The 13961-nt window shown below is 41.6% G+C and overlaps 1 protein-coding gene across 2 annotated transcripts; it reads right to left on the reverse strand.

The window, feature by feature from the left end:
• Window positions 1–456: 456 nt before the first annotated feature.
• Window positions 457–10550, reverse strand: LOC135496887 (TAR DNA-binding protein 43-like). 2 transcript variants are annotated; one of them, XM_064786457.1, is made up of 5 exons: window positions 10094–10550; window positions 8164–8330; window positions 7690–7830; window positions 7254–7330; window positions 457–1998 (listed from the first exon to the last, which is right to left on the reverse strand). In XM_064786457.1, exons 1-5 carry the CDS (start codon window positions 10329–10331, stop codon window positions 1917–1919), a joined length of 705 nt encoding a protein of 234 aa, XP_064642527.1. In that variant the 5' UTR covers window positions 10332–10550; the 3' UTR covers window positions 457–1916. The 2 variants fall into 2 exon arrangements, with proteins under 2 accessions (XP_064642527.1, XP_064642528.1); XM_064786458.1 differs by having other exon boundaries at window positions 1910–5361.
• Between the last annotated feature and the right edge of the window lie 3411 nt (window positions 10551–13961).

The following is a 13961-nucleotide window of genomic DNA, read 5'->3' on the forward strand; positions in this document are numbered from 1 at the left end:
CATTTACCGGGAGCTTTCGGTCCACAATTCATTCCCTCGCTACACAAGGTTACAGAAAGTAGACCAGACTATTGGAATATGTACGAGGCAGCAACCTGGTGGTCTTGGTGACAACTTGATGGAAGCTGCCTATGACAGGAGACAATTTTGTTAACAAGGTCCCTCACACTTTTTACGGCTTAAAGGGGGACTATAGGCAGGAGCAGGAGGGTTAAATACATCATATTCGGGTGACTTATATACACAGTAACGGCACTGGGCCATGTTTGATTCAGTACTAAATATATTCCTAGTACGGTGATATACCGTGAGATGGGAGAGACCCCTATAGGGGAGTTTGTGCAACATTATTTTGCCTACCCAGCTGCTGCCAATAATGTCCCTTTGAACCAAAGTGTGGGAGCCGAGTACATCAAACACCGCTACCTTGAGCAAACAAACAACAATAAATTAGACAACAATTTCATTTTATTTGATAAAAATAACCATTCATTTTGTATCTTCAGTCAGGATCCATCCATTTACGACGATCAGTTACAAAGCTACAATCTTCCTTTGCATCGTCACTTACAGCTTAGCAACTTTAAAAACTGACTTTAATTGTGACATTTGAAATCTGGGCGTTTTCACAATTGATCATATCACCTAAAGTTTACCAACACATAGCTAATTGTGAACAATTGTATTTTTTTACAATAATAATGAAAACAAAATTCTTAACAAAAAATTTTTTTTTCCGAGGGAAATGGTGCATTGCTGTTAAAAGTTTGTAGGTATTTAAGATCGCGAAATCTATTATATATGTCATTCCGTCCAACACAAAAAGTTACTTTCTCTTATCAGAATCCGTTCGAATTCTATGTTGGGTTGCTCCAAGAATCCCCAAAAGTAGGAGAAATGATGGGAATTTTATGGTGAAGTTACACATTGAAATTGCTGTGACACCCTTCTCAAAGATGGTGAAAAAAGTTATTTCGCATTTTCTTCAGATATTAAAGTAGGTCAAATGATGATTACTGAATAACACAGTGTAAGAAGATACAAGTCTACCTAAAACATTAACTAGCGACTAAATACTTTTGACACATTGCTACATTTGTGAGATTTCTGTTGAAGTGATATTTTCCTCATGTTCATTGAAGAGACAGAAGAACTAACGACATCTCGGCAATAAGGTACATTCGCATCTTGATCACAATAGCATTCCGCGACGTTACTATTTATAGCTCACAAGGTCATTTGAATAAGATATTGATGACGTTTTAGTCACGTGACAGTCGGACATCGACACTTATTTCTACGCATTTGAGCTTATTTCAAAGTCAATTATCTTTGACCCTGCATTGTTTTTAGCATGAATGATACCATAGAGTCAGAGAGAGAAATATTCAGAACAATTATGTAGTATTTCCAACACTCGGACATGTGCCAGATTGAATCTAACTGCCCTAGTTAGAAAGCCTGAATCCATTACGAAACCGCATGTTTGTCCGACATTGCCTGTAATTCAGCGATGGGGAAATAGAGGGCAGCAGCTGCAGTGACCTCATCCTCGCGGAATGCTATTGATTGTTAACCCTTTCACTGCAGGTGACATGAGTACTTCATGTTACATGTCCCAGCACGTCAAACATGCACTACTAAAAGTCTTAAGCACACTACATTGTGAAAGTAAATTTAGGCCTCCAGGAGAACAGTCTTATGCTATTGTAAACAAAGTGGAAAGGTGTATGGTCATAGAAACCAGTGACTTTCCTGCAAATTTAAACAGAAACTTTTTCTTCCTGGACTTTCTCTCTAAAAGGCCTAAGATCCCTTCCACACCTGTATTGATCACCTTTCTCTTGCTTTTCCGATGATGCACTGCCATTGTAAGTACGCCAACTGGCCTGATCTCCATCTCGAAGATATTTTCATTACGAATCTCCAGACGTGTGGGCATCTCCGCTAGCCCCCTCTGCTGGGGGCATAATCGACTTCAGGTCCTCCTCATCCAGGCTGCAACAGAAATGTCATTGTTTTAGCTCGACGAGTAATACTGTAAACCAAAAAAATTTCATGTGAGTTTTATTTTTGCGACTTCACAAATAAGCTTGTTTCACGAAAAGAAAAATTGTGAAAAAAATATCGAAGAGATTCGTTCATAATTTTTAGGATCACACACTCTTCAATTCAAAAATAAAAATTTGGCTCATCTTAACCCTGAAAGTTTTGAGATGACTGAGTCATGCACTCATGTTTGTAGAGTGCGATAGTTAGGACGCAAACACAAGAGAATCAGGGTGACATTGGAGATCAGTTTTTTTCAGGTAATACAGTGTCGTGACCCTTAAGCCCGCAGCACACTAGCCGCCAACTTCGGCGTTCACTGGCGTTTTTTGCCGCAAGAGTCCTGAACGCCTGAAAAACCCCTAGTCTGCTAAGAACGGCGTCGGCGAACGCGACTTGCCGGCACTTGCCGCAACTAAACGCCAAATATCTAACATTTTTTACGCGTGTCGCCTCGTTTGAACGCAAGAAGAAGCCAGGTGTGCTACGGATTGCCGCCTGAATTGGCGTCGGCGGCGAGGCTATGGCCAATCAGTATGCGTCTTGATGTCACATGATTTCAAAATGGCAGCCTAAAGTTGCGAAAAAGACGCTACTGGACGCCGATTCTGAGCAGGTGTGCTCTGACCGGGATCCACTGGCCGCCAACTTCGGCGTCGAGAGGCGTCAGCTGAACGCTTCTTGTCGCCAAAGTTGGCGGCTAGTGTGCTGCGGGCTTTAGTTTCAAATTGAGGAAAACTGCAGGCAATCTTTCAAACATAAAATTGCAATGGGTTTAGGGCTAATTCGCAACTCTTGTTACCAAAAAAACTGTTGAAACGAACAGTTGCTCAGAAACATACTGGACTTTGAGGGAGATTCATTTGGACAGTCTTTCACACAGAAAACCTCGGTAGGAGGGAAAGTTCACTATACTCTTGGTATCACAAAGCCGTCAGTCGGAGAGGCACACTTGAGTTTTACAACTCCAGACAGAACATAAAACACCACAGATTAACTTACTTGCACCAAGTTGATCTGCCATCCTTGATAAAATGCCCAGAAGTCAGGCTCCAAGCACACACCAGTCTGCAGCAATCCATGTGTAAAATGTCACAAAACAGGCTCCAAGCATACCACAGAAATTAGAACTGAACAGAAAATTGATAATCTTTGCGACAGAAAAGGCATTTCGCACATCAGGCGTACTGGGGAAGGATTACTACCAGGTTCCACCAAAAAGATTATCTACTTTTAGTTTTGAAGAACTTCAAAATATTGATCCGATATTTACGAGATCTCAACATGGAGAAGAGTTGAAAATGTAAATGCCTTTTGCACAATAACTAATGTATGTTATGAAATCAAACAAGCTAGAAACAAAAAATATTGAAATATTGATCTCAACTACATGTGGAAGAAACTTTGTAAATGGCAGCTCGATAGAAGTCATTCAAAATCAAAAGTATCTAATCTTTTTTGTGTCACCTAGTATGACTATAAACCAAAGGGAAAGTATACTGGTAAGTCTGTCATGAGCTTTTACCTATTCAAATGAGGAAGATTTGAGATACCATTCTGAAAACCTTTACTAAAATTTCGTTGCCGAGTTCTTGTAAAGACAGGGCCTCTAGGACGCATGAGAAAGCATCTGACCGTTCTAAACTCGGCCAACCAGCGTTTTCCAGTTAATAGTGAGGTTTCGCAACCACCCGTTTAGGCCCTACGACGACGTTTATCTATTGTGTGAGTTTACCTGAACAATAGATAAACGTCGTCGAAGGGCCTAACCGGGCGGTTGCGAAACCTCACTGACCTCCTCTAGTTAGTCAAATTACTCTTACTTTGCTTTACAAAATTGTCTCTGGAGCTAAAACTTCTGCATTGAATCATAACATTTTGGCCTCATTTTTCTTCCAGAAAGATTTTTCATCCACTGCTGCTAGTTCTTTTAGTCTAAGGGTGGTATAAATTGTCCGTTTTCTTTGGGATATCCTGTAAAGCTCATTCCAAAGATACCAGTTACTTATCAACACTTTTGCTCGGACTTTATTTCTTAAATCTCTACCAAAGGACACTATAGCCTACGGCAGAGCCTATAAGCATATCGGGAGTACCCTTTTGGGAGAAATTGCTCATTCTCAAATACTCTAAAAAAATCATATAACTCCCGCCGAAACATACTCGTCACAGGTGTGGTCGGAAGGCCAACTGACCAACCTAGACCCCAGGAGCTATCCTGAAGAGTAGCCCCTGGAAACAAGGTTAAAGCAAGCATTCATCACTTTTGGAGGGACTGCAACATCTACAACAGACATGTGACAAACATGAAAGGGTTAAAAGAAAAAAAATTGTGAAGGTAAAGAAAGGAAATGGAACTTATTTAACATTTAGAAGAATACAAACCGGGCATGAACTTAAAACATAGACGTTGCATAGTGAATACGCTAAAACTTCAAAATTGTAAATATCCGAAGATTGAAATTTTTTTGGAGGAGGCAGTTAGCTAACAATACAAATACTAGTCTTTAGACTGTAAAGTGACAACTGGTTTTACTATCCGCAGACAAGTGACCTTTTCATTGCTTATAGGAGCGACAATTATTGCAAGTCGTCGCAACGAAGATCTCTTGGATGAATGGTGCTCAAAAGAAGCCATGCAATGGTACTTTGATATCAGAATTCATGCAGGAATTGGAAGGGGTTAAAAATAGGTGTAACATCAAGAAAGATCCCACCACCCTACTGCATTCACAGCCAAGCCTCGATTCTTCCAGCATAAGCACAAACAAAAATCATACCACAAGAGAAATAAGAGGTAAAAGGAGGTGTTCACTCTAGGCATGGATGCATAAGATTTTAGATCCAAGCTCCTTCCATGGTCAAATTAACCCTTTGTTTATGGAAGTCTGTGATCTGCATTTTGCAATATGCAATTTTTCTATCTGCAGCCAACAATCCGTAATCTACAGTCAACAACCTGATGTAATCTGCAGTCAACAGTTAATGATCAGTAATCTGCAGAACAAGCATCCAACAATCTTTAATCTGCGGTCGAATGTGCAATCTGCATCAACCGTCATTATTCTGCACATGCTACTCTTTAATCTAAAGTCAACAATTAGTAATCAACAGTCAACGATCAGTAATCTGCAGTCAACAATCTGTAATCTGCTAGCCACAGTCTGTAATTTGCAAACTGGCATGAAAACAAAAATATTTACAATAAAAGACGTTGATGCTTCCACAGACAAAAGGTTAATATCTTCCTCTTCATTCCGATCACCCACAATAACATCTACCAGTGTCTTTCATAGAAAAGTGCCATTCGTTCTGGAATAAATTAACAAACTATCGTATGGAAGGAACCCCAAACTGCCCTTCACCAGTCGCTACCTGGATGCGACCTTCACGAAAGACGAAACATACAACTTTACATATCGCTCATGTCTGCTACAATAACGGAGTCAAGCTTCAATGTCATTTCTTCAAAATTGATTCAAAAACATTGATGATTTTGATGAACTACACAACTCATAAACATCTATCATAAAGTTAATATATTCAACCTGTACTCTGATGACACCACTTTCAATCTTAAATTTTCATATATACAAAATATTTACAGCGTAAACTTCCAAAATTGGCAACCGTACTTTGCGCGCAGCCACCAAACGCAATCACACAGTGCTCCAGATTTGGTATCTTGACCGGCAATGTATTGACATTGCTCTGCTTCCAGACAACGCGAGTCAGTCACTTAACATTTACCAATTGATCTGCTCCTGAGTAAAGTTTAACCCTTGAGCTTTAAGATGCATATCAGGGTCTAAATCCAAAGGGGTCCGGTTGAATCATATGTTTTAAAGCCCACTTCAACCATTAGGCCTACATCTTCTGTCCGAGAAGAAGACACTCACGCACTCACACACTCAAACACAATAATTATACATGTACTGGTACCTAAAAATGATTAAAAATTTTCTAAAGGTTTTAGAATGAGATTCTGGAACGACATTGTGTCGAAGTTTAGGTGATCGAACGAAAGGCTAGAGCACTGGGTGAGCGCCCTTGGTAACTCCACACATTCCGATAAAGACACATCCAACTGCAGGTTCAGCTTTAAGGTTTGTGTTCCGTGAAGCTAAATGCACTTAAAAATAAATCATTTTAAAGCTGTTTTGTCCGTCAGAATTCTATGATGAAATCAATTTTTTCCTCACAGTTGGTTATGTCTTTAAAACCACAGCCTTCAATATATACATGTCATTCTCCGAGTCGTGACGTCATATAGATTTATACATCAAAATACGTGAGACATACACCACATACAGAAATCTTCATGATTCAAAGTTTCGTAACATCTAATAGCATTTGGCAGCGGACTTGGATAAAACACATTCATACATAGGACTAGTCTACACTCAGAACAGAAAATATTAGTCACCTTTTTAACAAGTCGTCATTTTTTATTCAGTCGCTTTTTTAACCATGAAAGTCATATTCTTTGCAAAAACTCATCATTTTGTGGTGTTCGCCAAATTTTGAACAATTCCATGAATTTTTCCAAAAATTACAACTTTCATAGATTCAGTCAATTCCAACCCTGGCCCCCAGAATTATCATTACTATTTGGTGCAGGACCCCAGCCGAAGACATTACCCCCGCCAAGCTGGTTTGCGTTGTTTTGACTATTCGACTGACCTCCCCCGTAGCCATGGTTACCGCCAGACGAATGACAAGAGTCACCCCCACCCCCTGTGTTCCCACCCCCCTGTGCCGCGCTGGTTAGCCCCAACAACCCCCACCCTGCTGAATTTAACGCTGCGGCAACCATTGCTGGATTCAATTGAAACGTGCCCATGCCGATGCCCATATTCATCGGATTGTTCCCCATACTGTTCATCACGTTACACGGGTCAACCCGCCCGCCTGTCCGCCAACTCATTGCGTTATTCTGATCGTTAAAATTACCACTGCCACCACCAGAACCACTCTGCCCACCACCACCACCACCACCACCACCACCGCCAGCGCCACCTCTCCGCGTATTCTCCTGATTTTTCTCCGAGTTCTTCGGAGCAGCCGCGCTTACATGCACGCTGACACCATTTATTAGGTGATCCTCGCCCAACAAGTCTTGAGCAACCTCTGAGTCCGCAAACGTAACAAACGCAAACGCCCGAAATGGTTTTGGAATGAAAACATCAATGACTTCTCCAAACCTGGAAAAATACTGCCGCAGGTCATCGGCTGTCATGTCCTCCGTCGTTCGCCCCACAAACACTTTTCGCGGTCCGTCCTGAAAGGGAAGGGTGATACTTTGACCCCAACTGACTGAAGTTTTGTCAGTAAAAGAAATCCAGGTCGTCATTTCGTAAGCCCGGTAGACAGAAATAGCAATTAAATACACTGCATCATCAAGATCTACCGTTCTACTGTGTCTGATTATGCCTTAGAAGATGTGCAAATAATAGACAGTTCAGCTTTACAGTGCAAACTATTCATTAAAGCTGAACTGTTCATTCATTGTAAACAAAACTCCCTACATACACGTTGATTTGAAAATAACACAGTTCAGCTTTAAACAATACTTAAAGCTGAACTGTTCAATATACACAATCACTGTAATATTCACAGGTCAGCCTGAACAGTACTCACCTTTGAATTTGGAATCCTTGCTTCACACCAACGGCCATCTATCTTATGTCGTTTTCTCAGGCAGGCAATTTGTGACTCGTACTCCGAAAATCGAATGAAGCCATATCCCTTTGATTGTTTGGTGTGTACATCCCGTTTGATCTAAAATGAAGATTTAACGAATGAAGCAAAAAACAAGCGAAAGAAGGGAAGTAAATCAAATGCAGTCCTTTTCTTTTCACCGTTTCGATTCTGATGCTGATTCAGATACTTGATGATATTCCTGATAACTCAGAATGAATATTTAATAGTAAACCAAGTAAACATGCCCCAAGCAATGAAATAAGAATCCTCAAATAGGCCTAAAGAGCCACGTATAGATTTGTCCTTCTAAACAAAGGAACGTGTATACCAGTACTCAAGTTTCACCAGCCATGCCTGGAGCATAGCAATGCCTGGAGCATTAAAGATAACTACTTTTTAGTATCAGCAAACCTGAACCATAATGACTTCGCCAAATTGTTCAAAATATTTTTTAATGTCGTCTTCCGTTGACTTCCATGGGAGTCCTAACACGATAAGGTCGCTACATTTCTTCTTATCGACGCGTTTCGTCTTGGCGTGAGGGTTGTCCAGGCCATCATCTCCTTTCCGTTTGTTCTCTGAATGGAGAAGTTGATAAAAACATAATCAAATCTAGTTAAGAAAACATGGTTAACTGGTAAAGAGCCATATGTCATCCACGGTTAACTGGTGGCGTATCATATGTCATCCACGGTTAACTGGTTAAGAGCCATATGTCATCCATGGTTAACTGGTGGCGTGTCATATGTCATCCACGGTTAACTGGTGGCGTGTCATATGTCATCCACGGTTAAGAGCCATATGTCATCCATGGTTAACTTGTGAAGAGCCATATGTCATCCATGGTTAACTGGTGAAGAGCCTTATGTCATCCATGGTTAACTGGTGAAGAGCCACATGTCATCCATGGTTAACTGGTGAAGAGCCTTATGTCATCCATGGTTAACTGGTGAAGAGCCATATGTCATTCAATGTTAACTGACAGGTAATTTTGTAGTGGTAGTCATTCATGAGTATGCATAACTGTTATCGTACAACAATAACCTGAGACATTAAGTCTCTTTAGCCATAAACCTTATTCCATCATTCAACAATTGGGCATGACAAATTCTCCAGAGGAGACAAGTTCACAGATTCCTTTGAAGACAACCGCCACTGGCACTACCGCTCCCACACACAGTGAAATAGACTTCGATGAAAGTTACACATCACAAGATATGGCCTTTGCCTGTTGCCATGGGAACAAATTCTAGTACTGGTTGAGGAGATAGGTTCAAGGCAATAACCTACACACGCATTTATGTCTGATAATGTTTTGTAAAGGTATAGCATTAGCTAACACAGTATTTGTTCTTATGGTTTGCAGAAATATTCAAACGAACAGAAACAGAAAGTTTTAAATGATAGAATTTGATTGACTTCTGGGGGGATGCAGTCTACAACCAGGGCTTTCCAACTTCGCAACTTGGCACATTGCTGAAGGTTTTAATTGGATAATGCTGCAAAAAATGTCAAGGTATGTGAACCCACTTTGCCTGGTACAGCAGTATGTGCAACAGGTGTACAACAGGTATGGCATACAACAGGTATGTAAACCCACTGTGCCCATACTGAAGTATGGCATAATTGTATATCAACATGTATGTAAACCCACTGTGCCCATACTGAAGTATGGCATAATTGTATATCAACATGTATGTAAACCCACTGTGCCCATACTGAAGTATGGCATAATTGTATATCAACATTTATGTAAACCCCCTGTGCCCATACTGAAGTATGGCATAATTGTATATCAACATGTATGTAAACCCACTGTGCCCAAGTATGGCATAATTGTATACCAACAGGTATGTAAACCCACTGTGCACATACTGAAGTATGGCACAGTGTACACCAGGTGTGTGAACATAGTGTCATAATAAATGTGTGAGCTAAAAAGCAGATCACCCCTTGCCTGGAGACTGGGATAGGGTTCTAACTCAACTCCTGTTGATAACCCCATGCCTGGAGACTGGGATAGGGTTCTAACTCAACTCCTGTTGATAACCCCATGCCTGGAGACTGGGATAGGGTTCTAACTCAACTCCTGTTGATAACCCCATGCCTGGAGACTGGGATAGGGTTCTAACTCAACTCCTGTTGATAACCCCATGCCTGGAGACAGACTGGGATAGGGGTCTGACCCAACTCCTGTTGATAACCCCATGCCTGGAGACTAGGGTAGGGTTTTCGATAACCCTATGTCTGGAGACTGCATGGTTGGAAAAGGTTCGAAGGTGCAAAATAAAGGAACAGGAATAACTATCAATGAAGAAAATGCTGGAGAACCTGTACCAACCTTTCGGGAAAACGCACACATAAAGCGTATTGCCCCAGTGTCCGTCTGGCGGGTGAAGTTTCCTGTCTGCTAGGCGTATCCCCCGCATCGCGCCCGTCTCCGCGTTTCTATACTTGAGTCCGCAGGCTCCCGGGTACTGTGCGGCTAAGGTGGAGAGGAGGATGGTGCCGTCTTCTTCTGACGGCAGCTCTATTGGTTCCTCTCCATCCTCCTCTGTCACCTGGACGTACTGGATCATTCTCGGTTCCCGGAGAGTCAAAATGCGGGGTTTTGAGGAATACAGGATGAATGGGTTAATTGGGGTGAAAACGAGAGATGAGCAAGTCCATGATTTTGGCAATTTTCCCAGATTTGTCACATGCAATCACACATTTCGCTCGATTTTCACATTCACTCCAGATTCTGCATACTGCTAGCTAGCTACTGCATGATGATAAACATAAACATTGTCAGTGATTCTGATGAACGTTGTGCGCTTGCGTTAGTCGTCTGATACGCAGAAATTGACACGCGGCTGGAAGCGCGTTTGCCGCGAAAATTCAATAACCTGAAGTAAGCGCGGTGCGATGGCAACCAACAGATGATCAATGCCGACCCTTTTCCTTGTCTTATCTAAATATTGAACCCATAATTTGCTAGGCCTATGAGGCGGTCCATTGCGGTCTCAATTGCCCAATTCCCGTTCAACGATATTTCTTTACCGTTGAACGGGAATGAATTCCCGTTGAACAGCATTTTGTTTAGTTAAAACCTTTTAAACGCACTGCGTTAACCACTAATTGAACGCGAATCATGTGTATGGTGACTTGTGCCGCCAGGCGTAACGGGAAAATAATCTTGATACATGCTCATCCTGAACCTCGTGGTATCATACTCACAGTATATTTTGATAAGTTGCAAAAACCTTTGTGGTCAAGATGAGCATGCAGTTGCATGTAGCCTTTGTATTGTCTTCGGCCCTACTATCATTGAATGGAGAAGTGGACAGCAGCATCAGAAACGGTGATTGTCATTGTCCAGGGAAGTAGAAAATCTTGTGGCAGAAAATAATGATTTCTCATCTCGCGGTTTAAAATAAGCCTGGCAAGATTGGATCACACATCATTTTTCTCACCAAGTTTTACCCAGGAGACAGGAGTGTTTAATGGACAACCCATTATGTGACCCGACCGAATCAAGTTTGATATCATGCTATCAAAGTTGGCAATTGTATTCTGTTTCGAAAGATTGCAGGTTTCAAAACTGAGCGCCCTACGAACGACGAACTACAAAGTACGAATGCTTGTCGAGTCATCTAGTCCTCTATCTGCTAATTGATTTACACGACACTGAACCATCTTTTATACTTGGTTGTAGGAGAAATTGGGGAAATGATTAAAAAAAAATCGTCGATAAAATGCATGCGTCTTTTGGCTTACGGAACCTGCCTAATGCATTCCTACAGCTCGGCAAATGTACATGTACAAGTATGTATGCTAAAGCCAATCCCACATTTTGACAATGCCTGTCATATTGATCATTGACAGAACAAAGGTCTCAATTGAGCAGATAACTGCTAGCCGGCCTTGTTCAAGGGGGTGCCCGGAATGCTGTGACGTCAAATGTATTGTCTTTGGTCATGATCGGTCGCGGTTGATTTGAACGCCAGTCGGTTGGTGTGTGAGCTGCGGAGAACATCGCGGGAACACTTTCTCCGATTTCAAACGTAAAAATGCCTTCAAATTTTCCGAAACAAATCAAAACGGCTGCAGCAGCAGGTAAGGCACAGTATCTATTCCTGATAAAGGTATGGGTTGGTTTCAAAGGGTTTTTATTGTAGAAATAGTCATACAATCAAGGCGGGAATGAACTGCGCAGTTTGAAATTTCAAGCCAGACATGTGTGAATTATGTACAGCACTGTACTTCATGTACATGTTCAACGGCAATTTTAATTGCCATCCCTAATCAAATAATTTGCTCAAAGAAACTAAAGGCGCACGTCCAAGTCATGATGGTGAAGATGGAAGTGATCATGTTAAATCTGCGAGATGCCATCACTGCTGTTCTATCCTGTGATGTGGAAATCAGCAATGAATTCATGAAGGTTTGACTGATTATATGTAAATTCACGTAAACAGTTTTGAATTCAACAACCATTCATTTGGCGGCCACTATCCCGACTGTGGTGTAGCACCCGACTATAGCTAGCATGAAAAGGGGATACGCTGGTTATGGATGTCAGATCGTGGTTCCCTGACCTTTGCAAACAATTTCACTGGACGTAACCCACGCGGCGACACCGAGGACCGCTGGCTGATCTATTGATATGTTCGCAGTATAGGGTGTCAAAGTCGGAGAGAAGAAGAGCCACTCTTCTCTTGTAGGGGGTTCACTTGGAAGTGTTTGCATTTGTTAGCCTATAAACACAAGATTTTAATCCTTCATGCAGTCTTGGGTTTGGCGGAGAGAACTAATCTTACATAAGTCCCATAACAATATCACATGTCTTTATGGCAATATTTATTACTGGGACCCAGTACAGTGCCGTTCTATCCAATATTCCTGGGGCTGTTGGAGAGGCTTCTTGTCTAAACAGTGCCATTCTGCCCCCTCTAAGGCATACGTTGGTAACTAATGAATTGACTGCGAAATGAACGCAGTTGAACACAATGTGAATAATTCAGTCTCGGTTTCGCCGAAAAGATGGCGATATGTTATTATTTGATAATGTATATGATCATGATAATTAGGAGACCCTGTGTTGGTGTTTGATCCAACATACTTTGATGTGATTGGAGATGGAAGTTTGCCATAGTGCCTTTAAAGGTATGATAAAGACAGCATTAGTATGCTACCTGCTGCTATTCTGATCATATTGCCAGGAAAACTAAAGTAGCAGGTCTCTATAGTCTTAGTTCACGTTGCGATTGTCCAAGTGAAAGGTAAGTCTTGCTGAAAATTTATTGGTAAGAAATCTTGATCTTTACATGACTTGTGTTCCTGAATTTGACCATTAACTTGATCTGTCTCATGATTTCAGAGGTGACTGACCCCTCGGCCCATGAGGTGTGAAAGCGAGAATGATGAGTGCCAGTTTTCAGAATGACGAGGTGGCAGTGAACTTGTGTAACCAAATACGACCTGATGCATATGATCGTATATCCAGAGCAGGCTAACGAAACGTCTGTTCCGTCTTGACCCTCAAATGTATTGACATCGCTCAGCTTCGAGACAACGCTCGTATGGGCGGAGGCTACGGAGGCAATAGCGCTGGAAGTTCAGTACGGGTTAAAACTGCAATTTGTGCCGAATCGTAGTGGCACGCAAGAAACACCTTAAACGCACAGGGGAAGAAATTCACATACGGATGGAGACTGGTCTTTAGGGCACAACAATTAAGCTCTGAGACGCTCCCTATAATATCGATGTATCTTATTTTATTTTCAGGGTCATGGAACAACTCTTCCCTCCATGAAAAGACCTCCATCGAGACAGAAATAACCCTGGGCCAAGTCTCAGTAGAACCATACCTTAAGCCGACGTCACCAACCAGGGAAGGACACATTTTCGAGTGGTCATTCCATTCTGCTACACTAGGATACGAATCCTACCAAACTGGAGCGCCACCTGTTCACAAATGTAGTGCCTTCATAGCTTTTTGTTGGAAATATATTTTTGTAAAACCTATAAGTGATTTTTAAATATCGACAGATGAAGATACCAGTTCAAGTTGAACATTTGAATTTGTCCTAAAAATTTCAAATGCTAGAGTGAAAGTTTCACAATCAGTGATTGTTTGTACATTTCATCATTGGTGTCCGTTCGGGACAACATTTGACACGTCATTCCTGTGATGGTCGTTCAAATTGCATTTGCCCGGACTTAAC

This window comes from Lineus longissimus, chromosome 12 (assembly GCF_910592395.1).
Source record: "Lineus longissimus chromosome 12, tnLinLong1.2, whole genome shotgun sequence".
Lineage (NCBI taxonomy): Eukaryota > Metazoa > Nemertea > Pilidiophora > Heteronemertea > Lineidae > Lineus > Lineus longissimus.